We start from the raw sequence: 26,297 nt of genomic DNA on the forward strand, positions 1-26,297 counted from the left end.
AAGGTAAGTAACTTGTTCAGTAGGGCGCCTAGGACCCAGTTCATGTGTTCCGGATTAAGTGAGTGGGATTTCTAAATCCTCATATGCTCTGTATTGGTTTGGTACTGCTACTTCAGTGTAAGTTGTGAAAATTCCCTCAGTTGGTATTTTCTGCTGGGGATTTGACCAATTAATGGAATACTTCTGTTTTGTACCCTTCGTGGGCCTCAACCATGATGTGAATGTTCTCACCTGTTGTGGGAGCCCATATTGTAATAACGTTTTGTGTTAATGCATGGCTGCAGTCGAGTGGCTCTCAGGACCTTCCTGCCTGCTCTGACAGAGTACTGTTATTTTCCAGATAGACAATAGAACAAAAGTGCATTACCTGAACAAGTAGGGTGGCATTATGTATATACCTCTCTCCATTGAATCTCTAAAACTTTGGACTTAAGCTTTCGCCAGAAGTCTATCTATAAGAGTAATTCACATGCCAGGAACTCTCAACTATTACATATACTTAACTTGATTCTCAGGGTAGATTTTATTTGCCACATCCAAGCAGAAATAATTATTCATCTGGCTTAGTCTAACTTAGTTTGCTTGTACAGGTTTCTATCACTGCTACTACAGTATACAAATGCCTGGCCAGCTATTCTACACAGGACATGTCAACAGAGACATTGTAGAAGGCCTTAAGAATATAAGATTGCCATCTCCTCATTGGAAGTTGAATTTGGTTTTAACCAAATTGGTTGGGCTACTATTTGAGCTTGTACACAAGGCTTCGATGGAGCATGCGTCATGGAAAACTGGGTTCCACCTAGCAGTAATATTCACCAGGAGTGCCTTACATAGTGGTATTCCATGTTAACTCGATGGCTTTGAGAACTCACCACTTGTTAATCCCTAAAGTAGTAGCTGAGTTCTAAATAAGACCATCGCTTTTGTACGATTCGTTCCCAATTAATCATTGGAAGCAGAGCTTGCCTTGCATTCTTTAAATGTTAAGAGTTCTTTTATTAAGTAGACAATACCAAAACCGTAAGGTAGTCCAAACAGCACTGTCAGTCACGTACGTCCGGGTCTGTCTACCTTCTAAAGAATTCATCTCCAGGTAAATAGTAGCCTGCATTCTCTTATGCTACCAATTAGCAAATACATCTTTACCAGGCAGACCAAATTCTACAAGGGGAAAACAGCCACGATGGCCTGCCTGAGAAATATCCCTTTGGCATAAGTTGGCAAAGCACCTGGCAGTCATTGCAAACCTTCTCAAAACATGGTCTTGGTATAGATGAATAATCAGTCTCCTTAGTTATTCGGGCACTCTAACCTTTTTAATCTATCCTAAATGAAAGACGCAGTGCAATCTGCACTATATGATTTATCTTTTCCAAGGTTGAGCCAAAATAAATTGTGTGAGGCAGCTGCATCACCAAACACCATGAGTCGTGGAAGCTCCTCTAGTTTTTAAGGGACAGTACATGTTTTCAGCTTTCTCACTGCAAGCCTAAAGGGCTGTGCTTTTCATCATTTCTATTGTATTTTAAAGCAGGTATTGCCATTGATGATGCAGTGTAGTCTTGAGAAAATATTATTTTCTTGTGCTTTTAAAAGTCTACAGTCCGTAAAACCTTGCCTGTGATAGGCTTCCAGAAAGGGTGCAGCAGCATAAAACGCTGTTTAATTTTTCACCCTTTCTGCTGAATTATGGTCAATGTGTATATTGGTGACGTGCTTTGGGGTCCCAAAATACGGGAGCAATTGTAACATTTGTTTTCTATGAACCTATTTCTGATTTTTTTTTTTCTTCCTGTTTCCAGTTGAATGCTATGTCTCTCTTGGCACCAATTGTCGCTAATAATTCTAACATTTATGACTTTAATGAATAATTCTATGATGCAGAACCAGTTCAGTTGACATTGCTTACACTCTGAAATCCTTTTGTAGATTTGTATTTTCCATAGTGGCAAAGCGAAGACCAACCTTATTCTTGGCTAGTAAAGTCTATTCTACTGTGGTGTTTAATTCTAGGTTTCTGTGCAATGTATTTCACGAAAACCATGTTACATTCACATGTCGAAGTTATTGTAGCTTTCACTGTTCAAATAGCTTTAGACTGTAGACATTGTTGAGTAGTTTACAGAAGTTGCAATTTTTAATTTAAAATGTTTTCACTTGGCAGCTGATTTAAGCAATGGTGCTAAAAAAGATTTCCCCAGTAAAGATGTTGCAAGAATATGGATTAATGATGATCTCAAAATGAGAAGTTTTTCGCCCACCTTGGTGAGTATTTGGACTTGTAATCATAAGTACAGAAGTTTAAAAAAAAAATCATGGCTTGTTAGCTAACTTAAAATTAATTGTGTATTGTCACCATTAAAGTATTCTTCACTCAAGTAGGATAACTGGTAAAACAAGTGTTTCTGGATCTGCGTTCTCGTATTATGTGTTGTCCCTGAAATTGATAGATCTTTATGCTTGATGTATTTCTTTGCCTCATAGTTGACCATATATGTGCATATTGAGAGAATATAACATTTCCTAACTAGAGTTAAGACATTTCTATTAAGGACATGGAGGCAAGGATCATGCATTATCATGTAAAAAGCATTACTTGCATACACCTGTCTGATATTCCAAGGGCTGCAAATCATGTGAGTCTGTGGAAGGACAGTAACCATCATCAACTTAGCAGTGCATGAAGTCCAGCTACATAATCCTCCAAAGGAAGCAGCACTTTTTGTACGAAATTACCACCTCCCAAGCAGCCTTCCTCATCTGCTCCTATGAATCAAAACCACATAAATGTTCATCCAGAAATGAAGAGCGAGCAAAAAATATCTCTGTTTAATGACTGTGCGACGGCTATTAGCTAGCTTACACCTATAGAATTCATGTTCAGAATGTCCCTAGAATCAACTTTCCAATGCCCATCGATATCAGGAGGAAAAGCAGTAAAGAGATACTACTTTTCCGGTCGGATAAACCTTACCTTTATGTGTTTAATAGCATTGAAACTTTGCTTCAAGCTAGTTGAAGTGTTATATTCTATGCCAGCAGTGTAGGTGAGAATTATGCATGTTGAAACTTCCATGAATGGGAATTCTTCTGATCTGTTGCTGTTTCTTGTAATGTCCTCCAGGCCTAGTCTTCAAGAGAACGCTTTAGAGAGCAGCCACTCCTGGTGGAATGAACTCAAAATATCGAAATGCCTACACCCACATCCTTACATGACCCAAATAACTCCTCTTGATTTGGCCACTTTAGCCTCGATGCATCTGGACAACTCACAAATTGGTTAATCTGGAAAGGCAGAGTGTGAGTTTGAGTCAGTATTGTATTTGGGGGGGGGGGCCTTATCGCCACCCCGGCCCCCCTCCCCCAGCAATGGGAAACATTACCTTGTGTGGGGTAAACATAATGCCAGAAAGATCCATCGTTTAGACGTTTGAGACCCTACAGCAAGACAACAAATGAAGCTTGGCCATCTTTGCTCAAATCTCCTTTCTCAAGAAATGCTTCTTCCTTTTGCCTGAGGACAATACTTGACTCTGCTAACTAGCAAAGGTACTCCGGAATAGTAGCCTTTTTGAAGTGGTTTACTATTCTAAAGGCCATCCCAGTCTGGCTCAACTGTGAGAGGAGGTTTTGGTTGTGGACACATCTGCCTACAAGACCCAAATTCTGTGTCCCTAAAGTGCAATCTTTCCTTCTTGACTATCTTCTGGTAATGCCTCCTCAATCAATGTTGCAGTTTGACTCTAATTCTCTAGTGAAAGGCCTTTACCCCACCCGCAACCCCAAACCCCAGTTCTCCAAACTGCTCTTCTCTGGACACATTTGCCTGCAAAATAGACTGCCAGCAGTTACCAATCGTTCATGTGGTGCTTCAGCTGCTTTTCCTATTGCCTTCCCTTGGTGAGTAACTCTCCACAATCTTTATCTGATACACCACTGTGTTGATGGAAGAGTTGCAATCTTGTATGCCTGAACCCTCCAGTTGCTATAGGGTGAAAATGGGAACGGTTAGGTTTGCTTCTGAATCATCCAATTATGATGATTTTTTTTTAAAACTTTTTTTTTTGCATTTGACTCGCAAACCTTCTGCACACATCGGCCAGTACAGGTTCCACAATGTGTTATAACATAAGCATGCAGAATAAAGGATGTTTGATTGACCATTTCCTATAGGAGACTCCATGCTTGTGTATGTCGCCATGCTTTGGGACGCCATGTGTTTCCTGGCCTAGATGTGGCTGGTTAGTAGCAGGGGCCGCAACAGTGGAAAGATGAAGGGATGAGAGGGGGAGGAGGGACACTGTATTGAGTTATAGTGTTAGTGTCTTGCGTTGGACTTGGAGATGGCGTGCTAGCTCTGGAAAGTGCAGATAAGCGGAAACTGACTCCCAGGCAGGGGGGGTTCAAGGGTGCACTTCAGTAGTTTCCGCACAACGGAGGAAGGTAGCAAATGGTGTACTAATGTTTATACAGCCCCGTGGCCACTGGCCACGTCGCCTGGAGGGCGAGCAAAAAGGTCTGTGGCAGGCCCCTAAAGTCGCCCCGACCGGAAGAAGTAATCTAGTGTGACCCTTCCACGTAGTGGAGAGGGCAGTCCACTGTCAGTTGAAAGGCAGCGGCAAGGGGCCAAGAGATGCAACTCTGGGTCTGCGGAACGTTACGGTTCCTCAAGTGGATCTCAAGGGAAGGCCTCCTCTGACCGTTCAACTGTGCAGGGGGAATGGGCAGGGGCCACCCCTGGGAAGCCCCAAGTCTGGGCCTCACGACAGTGTTAGCCTACTCTTCGACCCTAACTCTGGGAAGGAGGGCCTGCGTCCTGGCAGTGACATCTGTGTACAACTCTGGGAGGCGTACGCAAACTATAGTGCTCCTCAGGCCCCCACCAATGGTCCAACAGATTCGAAGTAAAGCTGTAGTCTGGTGGGAAGAACAATGGAAGTACTACCAGGACCTCCGCCGGTGAGTAGGACCACACTTGCAGGGCTGACCTCACCCCATAGCATCTCCTCGGGCTGGAAGGTTGTGCGCCTCTATTATGGCGCCGGTGCACCACTCAAAGGAGGTGAGTGAAGAGGGAGTTTTCCACCCCAGGAAGCCTCCAGTCGCCCTACAAGACCTATGCACAGCCGCAGCCAGGAGAAGAAGCCAGGGAAAGACCAGTGGGAGCCTCAGTGTTAAGTAGGCCGCCAGGGTTTCACGACTGCACTGGTCTCACCCTGCAGCACCGTCTCAATGGGAGGTAGGATATGGCGTGCACCTTGATTTTTGGTGCCTATGTATCACGCAGGGGTCGCAAGAGATGTGAGAGGGCGCTCCCCGAGAACCCCTACTGAACCAGCTTAACCATGCCAGACAGTCCAAGAAAAAACCAGTGGGTTCCATACTTTCCTGACTAGGCCCTCTGGGCCACACAACAGCACTGGTCTCTCCCTGTAGTGCCTTTTCGGTGGAGGGGAAGAAGGGCGCACACGCCTTGATTTTGGGCACCGGTGCACCCCTAGGGGAGATGTAACTTGTGAGGGCCCTCCCCAGGCACCTATGCCTGACCAGGAGTCCCACGGTGAAGCTGCAGCTGGCCGGAGGGGCAGGGAGGGGTCGGGTTTGGGGGGGGGGGGATGGTAACTGTGAGATGGCAGATAGTTTTAGGGCTTGATGGTAGCTATTAAGTAGCTTGCAAAGCACAGGCTTGACAGCTTTTTCTACCTCTAGCTCTAAAATGGAGAGGGAAGCTGGGGCAAGCAGGGAGCCAGATTTGACTGATGTGGTAAGAGGAGACAACTTCTTTGGTTCAGTAGGTTTGATATAGAGCAACCTAGAGCAGTCATCCAACGCTTCAAACCAGGTGTTAAGACAAGGGCGTCTCTGGAGTATACTGGAAAAGCGGCGTAAATAGTTGCTACTTTGCCTGAGGAAAAACTGAGCTAAAGCATTACATTCATCCTCCAAAGGCGCAGTTGAACCTGAAACTTGAGGCAATGAAGAGAGGAACTTGACAATAGCAAAGTCTTCTCGCGAGGAGTTCTGAGCAGAAAGAGTTTTGTTGGTGTAGAAATCATGGCGAGATTGTTTAGTGCGGTCCTGATCTGCTTTAAGGGCCATCAAATAATTTGTTTTACTGACTGAGTCTTAGGCTCTAAACAAAGAACGCTTCAAGCGCTTACAGTTCTTGTTGAGCGAGAGCAGTTCTTCACTGACTCACTCAGCTGATGGTTTCTGTCTAGTGAGAGTCTACTCAACCAGATGGACTATTTGATCGAATGCATCAGAAATCGAGCTTTCCAAATGTGAATTAGCTTTATCGACACAACTAGCAAGGTGGGACGACTTGAGTATAATGCCTGAGGAAAGCTGGCAGGAGGCACCCTAGCCCACTTGCATGAACGCACTACCTGGAAGGTAAGGATAAAAGGGACCCACATATCTGGGTGGTAGCTTACGTGACCCTTGTAATTGCAGGTGTATAGAGGACAGCCAAACCTGATCTCCAACTTTATCAGCCCTGCTTATCCTGCCCCACAACCCTCTCCACCATCTTCTCCACAGTTAATAATTGAGGATCCCATACAGACAACACCTCGGAACTCCACATACAGATCCAGATGGGGATCATATTGATGAGGACACATTTGCCTGTAGACCCATGGAATGATTACACCATTGACCCTCCATTAGATAATGACGCATACCTTTACCTTGCAAAGCCATCACCACCAGAAGATAACATGGCTTTTCAACAAGCCATTGCTAGAGCAGCAGCGTATCATGGGGTGCCCTTACATAAAGAGTCCTTCGAAGAAGACTTTTTTTTTTTAAACACTTGTGTCCACACACAGGTGAAGCCAAACACTCCCCATGCTTAAAGGCATGATGATGCTTGCAGAGGATATCTTCAAAAACCCTGTACAAGCATGTGTTTAATTCCAAGAGTAGATAAAAAATATAATCTCTCGCCATCAGATCCTGTATTTATCGAAAGAGAATTACCACTCGACTCCCTAGTAGTGGCCAATGCTCACAAAAGAGCTAATTCACAAACTTCTGGTGATGCACCTCCCTCAGACAAAGAATCTAAGCTTATAGATGCCTCCGGAAAATGAGTGGCTGTTCAAGCTGCCAACCACTTGCACATTGCAAACATGCAAGGCATACTAGGTAGGTACGGCACGGCCTATTGGGATGACCTGGAGCAACTGCTCCAATTCCTCCCAGAAGAACACAAAGCTAAGGCACAACAGTTAGTCGAAGAGGGAAAATTAATCTCTAAATCTTCAATCAGAGGTGCTCTAGATGCACCTAACACCGCAGCTAGGGAAAAGAATACCATATTTCTCCTTAGAATGCATTAGGATTTCGGGGTTTAAGCCAGAAGCTCAACAGTCCATTTTAAACACCCCCCTTTGACAAAGAACACCTGTTTGCTCTTGTAGTTGACCAGTCCTTAGCAAAAATGAAAAAAAATACCAAAGTGGCAAAGTCCATGGGAGCAATCCAGCCCCCATCAAATAGGGGCTCCTGTCGCTGCTCATTTTGCAGAGCAGTGTCTAAAACAACATCCTCAGACCCAAATGCTTCCTCTTATAAAAAAAACATTCAGTCCTTTATCTCCAGAGGTTTCTATAGACGAGGATATAGAGGAAACCATTCCAAAGGTAGGGATAAAGCCGTCACACTGCACAACACCCCTTCCCCTAACAAACAGTGACTTGTCCACACTTCCCTCGATCACTCAACACCTGTTGGGGGAAGTCTTCAACAGTTTCTCCCATTTGGCAATCCATAACAACCGACAAATGGGTTATAAACACTATCCAACATGGTTATTGCCTGTAGCTTACCACCAATTCTCCAAACATTCCACATCTGCGTCAGACCATTTACAGTTACTCAAACAATTATTAAGAGGTGCAATCTCTCTTAGGGAAAGGAGTTGTAGAACCAGTTCCATTACAGTACCAAGGTTCATGGGTTTACTCTCTATTTTCTAATCCCCAAAAAGGGCGGCTGCTTAAGACCAATTTTGGATCTAAGAGTGTTAAACTACTACATACTCTCAGAACACATCAATATGGTAATGCTGTAACTGGCCCTTTCACTTCCTTCAGCAAGTTGATTTTATGTCTACACTAGACTTAAATGATTCATATTTCTGTTTTTCTCAGATTTGTGATAGCAGGCAAACACTTCCAGTTCAAAGTACTCCCATTCGGAGTAACTATAGCTCCTAGAATGTTTACCAAATGTCTAGCGGTGGTGGCAGCTCATCTTAGAAAACAACAAATTCACTTCTTCCCATACCTAGACGACTGGCTCATCAAAGCCAGCAAACACCAAAAGTGCCTAGAACATACTCTGACCAAGCTACACCTACTCTACCAATTGGGTTTCACAGTCCTAATGCAAAAGTCTCACCTACAGTCTTCACAGATACAATCTTATCTTGGAGCCACTCTCAACACACACATGGCTCCAGCCTCTCCCAATGCAGCCAGAATTTTCAATATCCAGACTCTATTGCTGCAGTTCCAAACCTTGCCAGCCAGAACTTTTATGCAGCTACTAGGTATGATGGCGTTCTGCATTGCAATAGTCCCTCATGCAAGACAACACATGCATCCACTACAAGAATGCTTAGCACATCAGTGGAATCAGTCACAGGGCCAATTTAATAGATCTAGTGTTGGTACACCGCCGCAACCATTTCTCTCTGCAATGGTGAAACCCACAAAATTTATCAAAAGTACAGCCTTTCATCGAACCTATTCCACAGATAGAGCTAACAGTAAATGCATCTCTCACAGGTTTGTGTGCACATCTCCATCATTACATAATTCAGGGTCTCTGGAACGGCAAACACAAACGTCTCCACATCAGCTATCTATAGCTTCTAGCAGTATTTCTGGCCTGAAACCTTTTCAGTCTCATCTGACAGGCAACGGTGTGCTAGTCCGTTCAGACATCATGACCGCGATGTGCCATGTACAAAAACAGGAAGGGGCACACACTGCAACTGTTACACCTGTCATAGACAATTTGGAAATGGGCAATCCATCACAAAATTCACCTTGTGGCAGAACAGCTTCCAGGAGTGAACCATCAAATTGCCGACCTCCTCAGCAGACGGAGGCAGCAAATACATGAGTGGGAACTTCATCCCCAAGTTCTCCTTCCATACTTTCAACAATGGGAATACCCACAAATAGATCAGTTTGCCACAGTAGACCATGCACATTTCCCAAACTTCGCATCCAGGTTTGCACACTCTCTCTCCAAAGGCAATGCCCTATAGATGAATTGGTCAGGGATATTTACCTACGCTTTTCCGCCTCTGTCACTCTTTCTGGTTCGGAAACTCAGGCGAACATCACTCACACTGATTTTGGTAGCTCCCCCATGGGCCTTTCAACCATAGTACACCACCCTGTTAGAGCTGTCAGAAGTTACATCTCACCTTCATGCTTCTCACTCAGAACCATTGTGAGAGAGTGGCTCTATATCTACTGGACTAGAATGAAGTACAGTGTGTATAGAGTCCACCAACCCCAGAGGTATAACAGACGTTAAAGTCAGAACTGACCTTACTCTCAAGTGGTAGCTTGGTCGAGCAGTAAGGCAGTACCAGAGGACAGTGTAAAGCATATGTTGTACACACTCAGTCTGCAAAAGGTTTCACACACTCGAGGACTGAACTCCAGGCCAATTGTTTTTATATCCACAGATATAGGTGTTTTATTTTTAGAACCAACAGTTATAAAAATATACTTTTCTTGTTAGGAGTTCTCTCATGTAATTACTTTGCAAAGGAGCAACAAAGTTTGTGCACACAATTAATACAGTATTGACCGTAAGCAACACAATCCTAAAACACACTATAGCATTGAGCTCAATGGGTTTTTCACATGTAAGTACAGTTGATTACTATATAGATTACTTTTGTAGTCCCAGGACTAGATCTTGGATTCAGTCCTGGGGTCTCAGCTGAAACCAGGTTAGCAAAAACGTTTTAGTTACTGTAGTGAATTTTCATGAATATAAAGCGGTTTTAAAAGTTCACACTTAGAAACTTTTCAAAGGAAATCTGAGAATGTTATTCAATGGGAGAATGTTCAGGTTGCAGGTATAGTATGATCGCGTTACTTTTGTAACCCAGCAGTGGTCTCCTAGGGCCAGCACTGGGGTCTTAACTCAAAACGGGTACGTAATTGCGTTTCAGTATTTTGTGTGATTTTTAAAGAATATTTCAGGTTTTCAAAAGTAGACACTTCTAGAAAAGCAGACAATGGGTTCCTATGGAGAAAATGCAGATTACTAGTAACCCCGCTAGGGATTACTTTTGCGGTTCAGTACTGGGCTGAAAGGTACAGCACTGGCTTCTCCCCTGATCAGAGGTGAGTACTTCGGAATTCAAAATTTGGCTGATTTTATGCGAATATTTTCAGATTTCAAAACTTCACAATTTTTTCGAGTCAATGTTATCCAATAGAAGGTAAGTAAAGTACCGGTTTCCAGGTGAGTACTTGGTTGGTGAAGTTAAGGTTCTGGGCATAGACTCAGGGGTCCCCCAGGGTCAGATAAGTACAGTTAGTTCACTCCCAGCGGCACAGGGGCGGCCGGGTGCAGAAGTAGGTAGGCCCAATGATATCCAATGAGGGAAGGGGGGGCCTTCGGTTGGTGTCTGCTGGCTAGCAGGCCACGCAGCAGTGGGAGCTGGGCTCCTGGTCATTTGCTCAGGGCATGGGGGGGGGGGGGGGGAAGTAGGATAGGACACAGGGGTCACAGCCAGCGGCACTCGGGCGGCTGGGTGTAGGGTGCTTTTGAGCCGTCGGGGGCTCAATGTTATTCAATGGGAAAGGTAAAAAAGGTGAAAAAGCCTGAAGGCTCAGGGACGGAGACTCCTCAGGGGCAACCACCACTTCAAGAGGTAAGTTGGAATCTTGGAGCACAGGTAGGTACCCCAAAGGGAGGCACAGGTGGCTGTAAGGCACCGGGTGCAGGGGTGTCTTTGGGTGTTGGAAAAGCTTACCCTCGGCTGGTCGCGTTTGGGGTGGCCCTTGGTTCTGAGTCTGCAGGCGTCGGCTGGTTCGTCGAGGAGGGTCTTTGGGCACTGGAGTTCGGGTTCCAGTCGCTGGGGGACGTCCTCGTGGTCTAGGTTCGGTTAAGCCCAGCTCTGGCTCGGCCGGTGCATAGTGGGCTGGTCCGCAGCTTCCTGGTTGGCACCAGATGGGTTATTGCAGCAGAGCCTCTGCTGATGGGAGTCTCCAGGAGTCTTCAAGAGGATCAAGGCAGGCAGGTCCTCCGGGTGTCCCAATGTTGCTGTCTGCAGGAGTCTCTGGGATTAAGCAGGAGCAGGTTCCAGGATAGACAGGCCGGTAGGGCTGGGGCCAAGTCAGTTGTTGTCATCCTGTTAGCAGCTGCACGGCGGGTCTTCTTCTTGATCTTCCTTCTTGTTTTCGTATCGGGATCTGAGGAAGGAAGGTTCAGGGAGCCCCTAAATACTGAATTTAGGGGCATTACAGGTAGGGCAAGGACACGGACCAATGGGTCCCTGCCCTGGGGTGGGTACACCCCTTAGCCTGCTCCTCTCCTGTGGGAGTGGGGCAGGAGCCTAGCTGTGATAGGGCAGGGCTCACCAGCTTCAAGATGGCCAGAACCCGGGGTCGTGCTACACCTCGTCTCCCCCACCTGAGTGGTGGGGTTGGCACAGGCTGGACCCCCCCCCCCCCCCCCCCTCCTGACGTAGTTTTTCCTGACGTAGGTTTTCCTGCCAGTCGTCACGCCAGAGTGGGGGGGCAGGACTGGTGGGGGCTGGTTGCTGGGTACAGCCAATGGTCTGGAGAACCTCAGAGGCGGCATGCTTTTGAAGCTTCCCTCTTCCTATCCTGGGGGAGGTGACCTAGCACCTCGCCCAGGATGTGCATTGTTGGAGGCCCAGGAGAGCGGGGTCTTTCCTACAGAGGGGTCCAGCAACATGTCTGTTGTGTGGCAGCCTCTGCAGCCAGACGTGGATTGTAGGTTAGGGTTTCAGAGGGCATCTCTAAGATGCCCTCTGGTGCATTTTACATTAAATCCCACACTGGCATCAGTGCGGTTTAATGTGCTGAGAACGGTTGGCTCACCCACTCCCTAGACAGCCTTGTCCCACTAACCAGCACCCTTAAACACATCAAAAGGATCAACCCAGCTCCATGGTACACACCTTCCCTGAACGCACTAAGGAAGGAGTGCAAAAGGACAGAACGCACTTGGAGGAAAGATAAGTCTGTGAAGGAGAAAGACGCCTATCAGCTATCCATGAAAGCGTACAAATTAGCTCTCCGTAATGCCAAAAGTGCCTTCTACGAGGAAAAGATAAAGAATTCCTCCTGTTCAGCCAAGGAGACCTTCCTTATCCTTAAAGAGCTCCTCCATGTCCCTGACCCCCCACAAAAACCCATGGACCCCAAAGCAACAGAAGAAAAATGCGTCAATCTAGCTACCTTTTTTGACAAAAAAATTAAAAAAATCCTTGCCTCTCTTCCCGCTGCTAAACCTGACACCACTGGGAATATTAATGACCTACCTCCCTTACAGAGGAATTCCTCCGCGAAACCCGAGACACCCCATCTGGCGTCATTCGGCCCTGTCAGTTTAGAGGAAGTCGCAGCAACATTTGCGTCAATCAAGAGTGGCGCCCCCAGCGACCCAGTACCCATAAGATTTCTTAAAGATATCACCCATACCATAGTACCCTCGCTGACCGACCTAATTAACACCTCCAACCTTCCAACTCCAAGGGTGAAGACCCTTGGAGTTGGAAGGAGGCGGTCGTGAAAGGGCTTCTTAAGAAACCTTCACTTGACCCGGAGGATCTTTCAAATTATAGACCAATCTCTCTCCTCCCCTGGATAGGTAAGGTTGCAGAGAAACTGGTAAATAAAAAGCTATCTCAATTCCTGGAAACCAATCATCTCCTTAAGAACTCTCAGACTGGTTTCCGACCGGGTCAGGGCACTGACACTGCTCTCCTCGCAGCAGTGGAGAAGACCAGAGAAATTCTCGATACAGGAGGATCAGTGGCAGTGGTCCTCCTGGATCTGAGCGCGGCCTTCGACACCGTCAGCCACCAGGTCTTAACCCAACGCCTAGGAAACATCGGAGTGAAAGACACAGCGCTGAAATGGCTCGCGTCCTTTCTTTACCAACGCTCTTTCCAAGTCTGGGAAGGTGAAAGCCGCTCCCCCTCCATCCCCCTCCGGTGTGGCGTGCCACAGGGCTCATCACTAAGCCCCACGTTATTTAACGTGTACATGGCCCCACTGGAGGAGTTGGTCTCTCCATTTGGAGTCACCATCGTTCGCTATGCCGACGATACTCAGCTGGTGGTGACTCTCTCTCACCCAAAGATAGAGCCTTCCAATCTCCATGACTGCCTCTCCAATATCCATCAATGGATGAGCGACTCAGCCCTGAAATTAAATGTGTCAAAAACGGAGATTCTTCTCCTAGGGCATAAAACACTGAATCTACCCCCAAACTGCTGGCCCGTCTGTATGGGTGAACCCCCTGCCCCTAAGATGGAAGTTAATAGTTTGGGAGTATGGTTGGAGAAAGATCTCACCCTCAGAACCCAGGCAAGGAAAACGGCCGGCATCTGCTACGGCCTACTAAGATCATGCAGAAAGGCGCTCTCGCTACTCCCTTTCCAGTCCCGACTACTGCTGATCCAAGGCCTAATTATGTCCAAGCTGGACTATAGTAACGCCATCTACTTAGGAGCCCCGGAAACCACTCTCCAAATATCTACAGAAAACCCAGAACGCCGCCGCCCGGCTGATTACGAATACCCCAGCCAGAACATCAGCCAGACCCGCACTGAAAAAACTACACTGGCTTCCGATCAGGGAAAGAGTGATATTCAAGGCGCTTTGCCTGGCTCACAAAGTACTGCACAACGCAGGCCCACCAATCCTTAGCAACTGGATCACACCCTACAGACCTACTAGAGCGCTCCGATCGGACCATGAAAACCTTATTGTGGTACCCAGGGTGAACAAGGCCCGGACAGGAGGCCGCCGCTTCTCAGTCCACACAGCGAAACAATGGAACGCGCTCCCCTTGAAACTTAGATCAGAATCTAACCTCATGCGCTTCAGGAAATCTCTCAAAACCCTTCTTTTCCCTTAAACCACTTTCACCCCCGCACTTCCATCCATCAGGACCACGAGGTTTAGCGCTGGGATACTCTTGGGTGACTACGCGCTCTATAAAAACCTAAAATAAAATAAATAAATAAGTCTTGTCAGTCTTCAGTGTAGCCGTTATGGTGCTGTGGAGTTCATAATGCCAACCTACCAGCACCATATACTCTTAATGGCATCATTGCACTTAAAGTGCCCAGGAATGGCCCTGGGTACTGTAGGGGCACAGGGCTCATGCACCTGTGCCCACACCTCTGGGATAGGGCACCCAGCTAGAGAGGTGACTGAAGTATGCCAGGGCAGTGGGTCCTGTGGGCATGACACACAGGGATGTGTGCCATGTCGACTGGTTTTAGTTCTGTACTTGGGCACTCAGCTTGCAAAGGCAGTGTGTGGGTGCCAGGGCACAGGGCCCCTGAGGGTGGCACAATAAGTGCTACAGCCCTCGGGGGTCTTCTCTGGTCAACATGCCCTGGGTACCAACTACTAGGGGCTGACAGGTGGCCATAGATGCCAATTGGGTTTTATTTCAGTACAGTTTTGGGGAAGGAACACAGGCCCTGGGTACCTGGTTGGCAGGAGCACAGGGCACTCTCCTTCAAAGCACATCAGCAATTCAGATCAAATCAAACAATTTGTAAAGCGCGCTGCTCATCCACAGGGGTTTCAAGGCGCTGGGAAAGTTTCCTGAAGTAGTGATGGTCCAGGGTCAGCCGTAGGTGAGTTGGGAGTGAGTTCCATGTCTTGGCCGCCAGGTAGGAGAAGGATCTTCCGGCGGTGGATCTGCGGATTCGTGGGACGGAAGCGAGGGCGAGACTAGCGAATCTGAGCTGGCGGGTGGGTTTGTAGAATGTGAGGCGGCTGAGGTAATTCAGGCCCATGTCGTGGAGAGCCTTGTGTGCGTGGGTGAGGAGTCTGAACTTGATCCTTTTGCTGACGGGGAGCCAGTGCAGGTCTTTCAGATGGGCGGAAATGTGGCTGTGGCGAGGGATGTCCAAGATGAGTCGTGCAGAAGCGTCCTGTATGCGCTGGAGTCTTTTCTGGAGTTTGGCTGTGGTTCCAGCGTAGAGGGTGTTCCCGTAGTCCAGACAGCTGGTGACGAGGGCCTGGGTGACCGTCTTCCTGGTTTCGGTGGGGATCCATTGGAAGATCTTTCGGAGCATGCGCAGGGTGTTGAAGCAGGAGCACGAGACGGCGTTTACTTGCTTGATCATCGTGAGGGAGGAGTCCAGGAGGAAGCCCAGGTTGCATGTATGGTCCGTTGGCTTGGGTGCGGTGCCCAGGGCAGGGGGCCACCAGGAGTCGTCCCAGGCAGAAGGGGATGGTCCCAGGATGAGGACTTCCGTTTTGTCTGAGTTCAGTTTAAGACGGCTGAGCTTCATCCATTCCGCGACGTCTTTCATTCCGCCCTGGAGGCAGGCTCTGGCGGTGGCGGGGTCGTTGGTGAGGAAGAGGATCAGCTGGGTGTCGTCGGCGATGATGTTAAGGTTGTGTTGGCGTGCAATGGCCGCGAGAGGGCACTTCAGTTTCTTTCAGTGGATATCATTTCTGATTCAAGGTACTGTCATTTGTGGTGACAACAGCACCATTTGTATTTACTAAGTGTCTGGCAGTCGAGGCAACACATTTAAGAAGACACAACACATTTAAGAAGACACAACATTAATGTCTTCTCCTACCTAGATGTTAGGCTGATCCAGTCCAAGCAGACAAAGGTTTCTGCAGGACAGGCAGATCACAATCTATCTATTACACAAATTGGGATTCATTATAAAGGCTACCAAATCCGACTTGCAGCCTCTTCAGATACTGCCTTATCTGGGAACAATTTGAAGTTCTATAACAGCCAAAGCATACCCTAGTACCCAGAGTTCTCAATCTCCATAACCAACTGGCTCTTTTTCTGCCACATCATTGCCTGCGAGTCGAAACTGTGATGCGTCTCCTAGTCATGATGGCTTCCTGTATAGAGATTTCCTGCATGCCATACTTCACATTAGCTCACTACAGGAGTATCCAGCATCTGTGGTCACAAGCGGAGTTCAAGTTAGAGGGTCCAGTGCAGAGTTCACCCAGGGTCCATCGCTTCTAAGGGTGGGGCACAGGCCATTTCCTCAAAGGCAGACTATGTCTAGACTTGATTCCACAGTTGACTATTACCACAGATGCATCACTCAGAGGATTGGGAGCGTATATGGGGAACATGACGGTCCATGGCTTGTGCACCTCTCATGGCGAGTCAGTTAGCGCTGAAACAACCGTTTCCCATAAAGTGGTCCTCCAAACTGTTGTTTGACTACATATGACTGCCATGGATTACATCCAATAGCGGTGGTGAGAGGGGACTACGACAGAGACACACTCAATCTAATTGTCTTGCCTAGCACAGTGGAAATGGTCCACCTCCTGGCAGAATATCTGAGAGGTGTCATCCCCAAGGTCTACTAGGAGTTCTACAGTAGGGGTGCTATATATCTTGTGCGTCCAGTTGGTTTGGGGGCTCACTTTTACCTTTTCCGCCTCACAGGCCACCCAAAGGAACCGTAGGTTCCCCATGCCACCTGGGTCCACAGTCGCAGTCCACCAGATTTGTGCCAACCCAATCTTCTGCTGCCTTGTGGAAGTCTGTTGTGAGTGCAGTATTATTGCATGTTGGCTCTCGGCCTCCCCCTTCTGGGCTTGTTATAGCCCATATCCTGAGCCTGCTAGGCTGGAGGTGCCTACCTTTGAACAACTGTCTTCTCAGTCACAGCTCAGGTTATGCGTGCTGATTGTTTGGGCCCTTGCCGCCTTTACTCATGTGGCTCCGGGGTCCTGTTTTCCCTAATGGGGCACCTTGGTCTGGCTGCGAGTCTTTGGTAAGACAAGGGCAGCGTCCCCGGTCTCTGTAGGTTTGATGCCATTTTTTAAAACTGACGTCTCCTTTGTACTCTCAATACTGCAGACTCCTTCTCAGGGGTGTCGTTGCACCCCTTTGCGTACAACAGTTCTCCTTTGCTCTGGGGTTCTGAGGCGCATCACCATCTTCCTGTAATTGGTGAGTTCTAAACGGCCAGGCAGGAGACACGGTCACAAGTCTGCCATCTTAATGTGCTTGATCATGGCCATTGCTTGTAATTGGAAATAAACTGCTAATCTTCTCAAAGATCACTCAGCCATGTCAATTATTTACGTGTTTTCAAGTTGTGCCCGACAAGTTCACACCTAACATTCCTCTCCGCTTCCCCATCCCACTCACTTGATCCCCCTAACTTATGCGCTGTTTAACGTTTCTTCTGTAATGTAGCCCATCCTTGCTCATAATGTCACATATTGTAATTTAGTTTGCCTAGCACAAATACAAAAATTAAACTTCCTTGTGTTCTAATTACAATGGGGGCTGGGTGGGGGTTGTGGGGAAACTATATCTTTCTCTGATTTCAATGTGCTTAACCTGTTTTTGTTGTACTGTTTAAAAAAACATTTGGTTAAATTCAGCCTATTAGAATTTCACAAAATGAGAGCATTGGTATTGTAACACGCAATGCAAAGTTACTTTTAGGTTTGTGTTTGAGTTGCTTGTAGAAGCGATAAAGAAGATGACGTCTCACATTTTAAGTGTCCATAGTTTCATGATTTTGCCATTATCAGCTATGCTGCTTTTATCACCTTATGAACTGGGTGATCCTAGCTATCTGTGTGTGTTATGGTACAATCTCCATCAAGTAAGCTATTGATTTGTCTGGTGAACACACAACATATACCATTAATTTGTAGTTGAATTTTTTTAAAGTTTTCAAATCACCCTTCTCTTTCTCCCACAAGGCCTTAAGATCGATCTCTTATTGCATATTTGAACATTGTTATCCATTTTGCGCTACATGAACGCTTTTAGCAATTGTATTTGATTGCCAAGTGGAAGAAAGATGGTAATATGTTTCAGTTACTCTCCTCATATATATTTATCTGAATTACAGAAAGTACCAACACTGAAAGAGGAAGATGAACAAGAGGATGAGGATGATGAAGAAATGGCCCATGCAGAGACCTATGCAGAGTACATGCCAATAAAATGTATGCATTGCTCCTACGTATCAATATTGAATATCCTCTTGTGTATCTCTTCTGAAGCCTTAATTGATCAGCTGTAGTGTTTAAGAAATTGGATTATTGAAGTGTGTGACTAACCAATCCAAGGAATAAACACAACTCTCAATCACCCTGAGCTCAGTCTTCTTGTAGCTTTGTCAGGGAGCAGACAGGCTTACATTTGGGGAAAAGTGTAAAATATTTATGCACTACAAACACACCGAACAATAACAAACTCAAGCCGAATTAGAAAGAGGAAGCTGTAATAAACAAAATTCCCACTAGGAGAAGCCAGAGATATGAGTTTTTAAAGTTCAAAGTAGAGATAGCATTGAAAAGTACAAAGTGGCAAATGATCAATGGTCGCTGTAGACCAGGACCTTGTCGTGATTTGAGGCCTACTGCGATGGAGCGCAGGTTGAATACACCAACCAAGGTAATTCTGATAAGAGTTTACCTTCTGACTTAATTCTTTTAAGTCGCAATCCATTATGGGGAGAACAATTCTAAAGCCCCTAGGAACTCCCGGTGGCACTTATTGACTAACAGGGTGTTGAGCTGAGGTCAACAGCAGGGTCAAGCCCAAATCAAATGGTCAGCTACGTACTTGTAGGCAAAGGCTTCTTGTAGCATTTTGTCTCCCTGTCGCCACACAGGAGGCCAACCAACCAATCTTTTGAGTCAACTTCTTTTTCCTAGGAACAAAAGAGCAGGTCCAGTCCTTAGGGGCTCCTTTCAATTCACAGAGAGACTGTTGAGTCCTCTTCTAATCTTCCTGCAACATTTATGCTTGGGATTAGCTAGTAGGTGGGAGGAGACTGCTACACACAAGTGAGTGAGAAGTTGTTTCACCTACTTGTTTGTAGTAGTGTTGCTTGGCTTGAAGCACATTTATTTGAATTTTATTCAGGAGCACTTGGAAGGCGACTAAGCTGTTGCAAATGGGAGTGGCTTGTTCCCAATACCTCGTACCAATGTGAAAGCTGAATTTAATAGTAAGTGTGTGGCCGAAAGATTAGGTTTTGGAAGTCCATGAAAAAAACCTGTTTTGTGGAAGCAAGTGCCTCATTTTGTTCGGTACATGACTGACAAACATTGACCAGTGGTTATGTAATTTGAGAAAGGATTAGGATAGAAATCTGAACAAAGCATCTAGAGGTCTGAAGCACAATCCAAACCCTCCACAACCCATATATCCATATTTGGTGGTGTTAACATACCCTAGGATGATCAATCTGGCAACATGGACCAATAACTCAATAGTAACATTAATCATTTGAGTGTACCAATCCCAATCTCCCTGCTCCAATAGCTCTGCTGAATTTCCACTTCCATCCCATCTCACTGCATCTTTCCAAATACTACATACATAGCTGGTAGCCCATCACGCAACTATAGTATTGGTGGTGCACAGTGCGACAAGGTTTTCCCCACCTGCCCGACCAAACACAAAAAACTGCTTCTGCACAACCCCCCCCCCCCCACTTCCCTCATATCTTCTTAGCCGCTCTCTCGTATTTAATTATTTTATAGCTGTACTAATCTGAGTGCTTTTAATCACAGACCTATTCTGCAGAGACAGTCATACAAGTGTGAAAATCAATGTATGTTAAATGTTACTTAATAAGATCACATTATCCCGTTCTCTGTAGATAATACCCCTCTAGAAAATAGACTTTTTAAACCCCCTTCCCAAAAACTGAGAAACTGGAAAACTTTCAATCAAGAAGCATTCAGATGTGCACTACAAAAAAAATACACCTCCGCAAAGCAACTCTCTTCAGGAGGCTTGGAAGAGCTATGAAAAATGGATGTCCACGGCTTTGGACGAGATAGCTACTTGGACATCCAAGCCCCCTGCTAGGCAATCCAAAACAGCCCCCTGGTTTTCGGAAAAACTTAAACTTGCCAGAGCCAGATGTAAAAACCTAGAGCGCAGCTGGAGAAAACACTACAATCTTGATGATAAATTACTGTATAAAAAGGAATTGAACAAATACCATCAATTGGTAAGATTAGAAAAAAGTTGCCACCTTAAAAGCAGAATTCACTTAGCGGATAATCCCACTAGAGAACTTTTTACTATCAATAGAGCGCTTACGGTCCCAAACAGACTGGAAGCTCAAGTCACCTACTCGAAAGAATTGTGCGATTCTATTGTCGATTTTTTTCGTAAACAAGATCGATACAATCCATGCCACCTTCACAGTGGATGAGACCTATCCGAGTAAATATGCAGAAACCAAAAACACCTTTACGGGGAATTCTAGTCTCACTTGTTTTATTACACCTGAGAAGCAAGAGTTATTATGCATAGTCAACAGCATACAATCGGGTTCGCCGAGCGATGTCTGCCCACCGGCTCGCTGTAAAGGAGTCATGGAGACTATAATAATCGACCAAATCAGCCTTATTGTGTCGTTTTCTTTTTAAGAATGTCAGGTACTAGATGCATGGAAAACTGCCCAGGTTATCCCCCTCAGAAAGAAGCCCAATATCCACATCTCCCAGTTTCAAAACCTTCGTCCTATTTCCCTCCTCCCCTTTTGTGCAAAGATTGTGGAAAAGGTGGTGAATAAGCAGCTCATGAGTTATTTGGAGGAACAATCTCTCCTACACCCCACACAATCGGGTTTCAGAGCTGGCTATTCCACAGAGTCAGCCCTACTCTTTTCCACCGAGGGCCTAAGGCGCATAGTGGACGAAGGAGAGACAGCAGCGTTGATTCTATTAGACCTAAGTGCAGCCTTTGACACCGTGCTGCACTCAACGCTGCTGTCTCGGCTGTCTGACATGGGAGTGAGGGGACAGACTCTGGCCTGGATAGAGTCCGTCCTGGTCAACAGGAGCTTTCAGATGCACGGCCCCCCCTTTAAATCCTCTCTCAGGAAGGCAAGCCATGGGGTTCCTCAGGGCTCGAGTTTGAGCCCTACATTGTTTAATATCTATATGGAACCCCTGGCTCACATAGTAGAGACATTTGGGGTGGGCATTGTCAGCTACGCTGATGACACCCAATTGATGTTCAAGCTCACGCCCGCCCACAGAGAGGATGCCACCAATTTTTCCAACTCTTTCATCAGTGGCAGCTTGGATGAATAGTAACTGCCTTCGCCTTAATGGCGACAAAACCGAGCTGCTGGTGGTAGGGAAATCACCCTCCGCATGGTCACACATGTGGTGGCCGGCGGAACTAGGCAGTCCTCCTCGTCCTGTGGTTTTGGTGTGTAATCTGGGCATAATACTCGACTCGGACCTTTCATATAAGTCTCATGTCAGTAAAGTAACAGCCAGGTGCTTCAGCATTCTGAAAGTTCTCCGTAAGGTCTTAGATCTCCTTCCCATCGATTCCAGAAAGACCATTGTCCACGCTCTAGTGACTCCCCATCTTGATTACGGGAATGCTCTGCTTTTGGGTTTGAGCAAAAAAGGACTTCACCAACTCCAGTGTTCTCAGAATGCCGCAGCGCGCCTTGTGCTCAAACTCCCTCGTAGAGCATCAGGGAAATCTAAACTTCAGGGCAAATTAAATTTAAGTCCCTCTGCTTTGCTCATCGAATCGCCCATGGCACTGGCCCAGGCTACCTACAAAGCCTTCTCACAATACACCGCCCCATCAGGAACCTGAGATCTTCTGGAACTATGATGTTCAAACTCCCCAAAATTACTAGAGCTAGGATGGGAGGATGTTCGTTCAGATACCTGGCTGCCAAGTGTTGGAACGAACTCCTGCTCGAGCTCCGGATGGAACCCTGAAAATAGGTTCCGGGGAAAACGTAACTTTTATTTTTCCCCGTGAATAACCTCCACTCCTTTTCCCTGCTTATTTTCAGCTCCCCCTTGCTCTTTCCTTTGAGCTAATTTGCAGTATTTAGCGCGGGGACACACTGTTTTTGGGTAACCAGGCGCTTTAGAAATGGTTTTATTATTATTATTATTATTATTATTATTATTATTATTATTATTAAGGACAGCAGAGTGTAGAAGTCATGTCATCCATGCTGGTAGGCACTATGGTTCTTTTTTTAACATCTTTACTTTTGCAAATTATATAGCATCAGGAATACAATACATTTTGGCAAAGGTAGATCCAAACAATAACATTAACCTACTTCCCAAAAGAACATCGAAGTCCACTGTATCAATGCTAGCATGACCTATTCTTGTCATAACTACCTATGAGATGGATTCTAGACGTTTCGTAATTGCATGGCAAATCGGGAACAAACTGAATCAATGCAAGTGGGACATTGTAAATATAAGTTGATCACTTTCTCACCACACCAGGTCAGTTAGTTTCCTCTCATTCTCCATGGTAATGTCCACTACTGAGATTTCCCGCCTCACAGCTACACGTCCCTCCCCCTTCAAATGGAGGCTGATGCGCGCCGAAGACTCGCCTAAAGCAAGCCCGTCCGCGCCCAGCGCCAGACCCCCACCACGGCTCCAGACGCTGCTACAACGCAAACACCCTCCATGCACTCAACTCCGGCAGATTCCCTCACCTGCCTCCAGGCCACCCCCAAGCTGAAACATGGACCCTTCACCAGCCGAAGCTGCAGCTACACCTGCCAGTACACACCGACACGTCCCGCACACCTCACCAAAGCAGACAACCACCGCAGATGCATCCTGCTAAACACCCGCTCCATCCACAGGCACGCCGTCTAACTCTGGGACCTACTCGACACATCCTCCCCAGATGTCGCCTTCCTGACCTAGACCTGGATGAACTGCTCATCGGCACCCGACATCGCCATAGCCATCCCGGTTTGCTACAAGATTACCCGCAGCGACCGCACCAAAAGACCGGGAGGAGGTATTACCTTCCACAAACACCCTCAGAATCTCTGTTAACACCGAAGACACCCTCCGCACCGCCGAACACATGCACTTCCAGATCCATGTCGATCCCAACACCACCCTCCGAGGAACCCTCGTATACAGACACCCCGGACCCTGACCACAGTTCATCGACTCCATCACGGACGCCGTCAGCACGCAAGACCTGGCCTCCACAGACTACATCTTCCTCAGAGATCTGAACTTCCACCTCGAGAACACCAACAGCAACTTCACCACACTACTAGACAACCTCGCCAACCTCTGCCTCAAGCAACTTGTCACAACACCTACCCACTCCACCAGACACACGCTCGACCCCATTTTCTTCACCAGAAGCCATGTCTCCATCAGCCACACCACTGAACTCCACTGGAACGACCACCGCTGCATCCACTTCTCCTTCAAGAAAACTACCGCACACAACCACCTGCAAAGTATCCCTTGCCGCAGCTGGAACAAGGTCACTGAAGAACAGCTAATTACCACTGTCGCCCGAGACCCACTGACCGACCACACTGACACAGCCGCCTGCAACCTCAAGCAATGGGTTGATGACTGCGCCAACACTCTCGCCCTGATCAAAAAACCAACAGACTCACTGACAGAAGAGCTATCTGGTTCACCGCCGACCTTCAGACATCCAAGCAGACCCGCCGGAGACTAGAGAAGAAATGGGCCACAAGCAAACCCCGAACAACCATGCAACGTTCATGAACTTCAGCCGCAGACGGCACCAACTCATTCGTACGGCCAAAAGGACCTCCTTCAAATAACGCATCGACAACAACGCACACAATAGCAAAGAGCTCTTCAACATAGTGAAGGAACTCGCCAACCCCAGCTCCAACGACATCCTGCCATCAAAAGACCTCTGTGACTCTCTAGCTCAGGGGTCTCCAAACCGGTCTTGGAGAGCCGGATCCATGCCAGATTTTTGGGATATCCCCATTGAGATACATGTAGTTATTTTAAAAATCTGGCATGGATCCGGCCCTCCAGGACTGGTTTGGAGACCCCTGCTCTAGCTACCTTCTTCCCCTGCAAGATCGCAGACATCCATGACTGCTTCAACACCCACACCTCTCTGACAACCGCCGACACCCCAGACTCAACGACCCCCGTCACACCGGCCGCCTAATCTCCTGGAACCTCGCCAACGACAACATCAAGACCATGAACACCATCAAATTCGGCTCACCATCTGACCCCTGCCCCCACTAAATCTTCAACTAAGCGAGCTCCATCATCGCACCCCAACTCCGAAAGATCTTCAACAACTCATTCGAGACCGCCACCTTCCCGGAAAGCTGGAAACACGCAGAGATCAACTCCCTGCTAAAGTAACCCAAGGCTGACCCAAAGGACCTCAAGAACTTCCAGCCCATCTCCCTGCTCCCCTTCCCAGCAAAAGTCGTCAAAAAGATCATCCACAGACAACTGGCCAAATTCCTCGAAGAAAACACACGGGACTCGTCCCAATCCGGATTCTGCAGCAACCATAGCCCCGAAACCGCCCTCATAGCCGCCACTGACTACATCAGGGTCCTGCTGGATAACGGCGAAACAGCCGCCCTCATCCTCCTGGACCTCTCGGCTGCCTTAGACCCAGTCTGCCACCACACCCTTCGCACACACCTCTACAAGGCAGGGATCCGCAACAAAGCCCTGGACTGGATCATCTCCTTCATCACCGACAAAACCCAGAGAGTCTGCCTCTCTCCATTCCGATCCGTATCCACCAAGATGACCTGCGGCGTACCCCAAGGATCATCCTTCAGCCCGACCCTCTTCAATGTCTACATGACACCACTCGCTAATCTCGTCCGATTGCACGACCTCAACATAATCTCCTATGCCGACGACACCCAGCTGATCCTCTCCCTCACCAAAGACCCCGCAACCGCCAAAACCAACTGTTACACAGGGATGACGGCCGTTGCCGAATGAATGAAGAACAGTCGCCTGAAGCTGAACTCTGACCAGACTGAGACCCTCATCCTCTGCTCCACCCCTTTCGCCTAGGACATCTCCTGGTGCCCAGCCTCCCTGGGAGCTGCACCGACACCCACCAACCACGCACTCAACCTGGGGTTCATCCTGGACTCCTATCTGTCAGTGACCCAACAAGCCAACGCAGTCTCCTCATCCTCCTGCTTCAACACTCTCCGCATGCTTCGCAAGATCTACAGATGGATCCCCACTTAAACCAGAAAGACGGTCACCCAGGCCCTCGTCACCTGCAGGTTGGACTACGGCAACGCCCTCTAGGCGGAACCACAACCAAACTCCAGAAGAGACTCCAACGCATACAAAACTCCTCCGCATGCCTCATCCTCAACGTCCCCCGCCACAGCCACATCACTGCTCAACTGAAGGACCTACACTGGCTTCCCGTCAACAAGAGGATCACCTTCAAGCTCCTCACCCACGCTCACAAAGCAGTCCACGTTGCCGGACCAGCATACCTCTACAAACTATTCACCTTCTACACTCCCAATTGCCACACCGCTCTGCTGACATCGCCACCGTCTCACGCATCCACCGAACCACCAACGGCGGCAGATCCTTCTCTCACCTCGCCGCTCTTGAAACACCCTCCCCATCCTCCTGCGACAGACAGAGGATCTGCTGACCGTTTGCAGACTTCTCAAAACCTGGCTGTTTGATCAGTAGCTGCTCCCCCCTACCCCCAGCGCCTTGAGCCCCTCACGGGTGAGCAGATCTCTCTACAAATATCTGACTGATTGATTGAGATTTCGGAATTATCAGCATAGGTCTGACACTGCTAAAGTATAAGCTTCAATGTTATCCCAAGCCCGGTCGTCATTCCTTGACATGCTAATATGGTGTTCTGCTACTGCCCATTCAAGATAATCTTTTACCCACATACTGCACTGTGGCACCCGTGTGCTCATCCAGCCAATAACCACCCACATTTTTGCTACTAGCAGGTAAGTTGCATAAACTTGTAGGACTTTTTCTTGCCCCTGGGTTGTTGTACTGTGCCCAAAAAACAGGCCTGTAGTACAAGTGGGATCTGCAGGACTGATGCCCCTTCTATTCGGGCAACTATCACAGCCCAAAGAGCGCTCACCTACCGACTATATGAAAGAATGTAGACCTGTCTTGGGGCACCGGGATAATCTTTGTGACTCGATCTTACTGAGGGTATCTCAGGATGATTTATGTGCGATGAAGGCAATGTCC

General features: G+C 47.3%; 1 protein-coding gene across 4 annotated transcripts in view; it reads left to right on the plus strand.

Moving 5' to 3' along the window:
- The window catches only part of LOC147667205 (protein strawberry notch homolog 1-like), a 273,523-nt gene that overhangs the window by 219,849 nt on the left and 27,377 nt on the right, over positions 1-26,297 (plus strand). For all 4 annotated transcript variants that reach the window (XM_086948853.1, XM_086948851.1, XM_086948852.1 and 1 more), the window contains 2 exons: positions 2,168-2,268; positions 18,134-18,230. In XM_086948853.1, the coding sequence (XP_086804979.1) occupies positions 2,168-2,268; positions 18,134-18,230 (198 nt within the window). The remainder of the gene's footprint in view (positions 1-2,167; positions 2,269-18,133; positions 18,231-26,297) is intronic.

The sequence above is a fragment of the Lissotriton vulgaris genome, unplaced genomic scaffold, assembly GCF_964263255.1.
Source record: "Lissotriton vulgaris unplaced genomic scaffold, aLisVul1.2 SCAFFOLD_2906, whole genome shotgun sequence".
Taxonomy (NCBI): Eukaryota; Metazoa; Chordata; class Amphibia; order Caudata; family Salamandridae; genus Lissotriton; species Lissotriton vulgaris.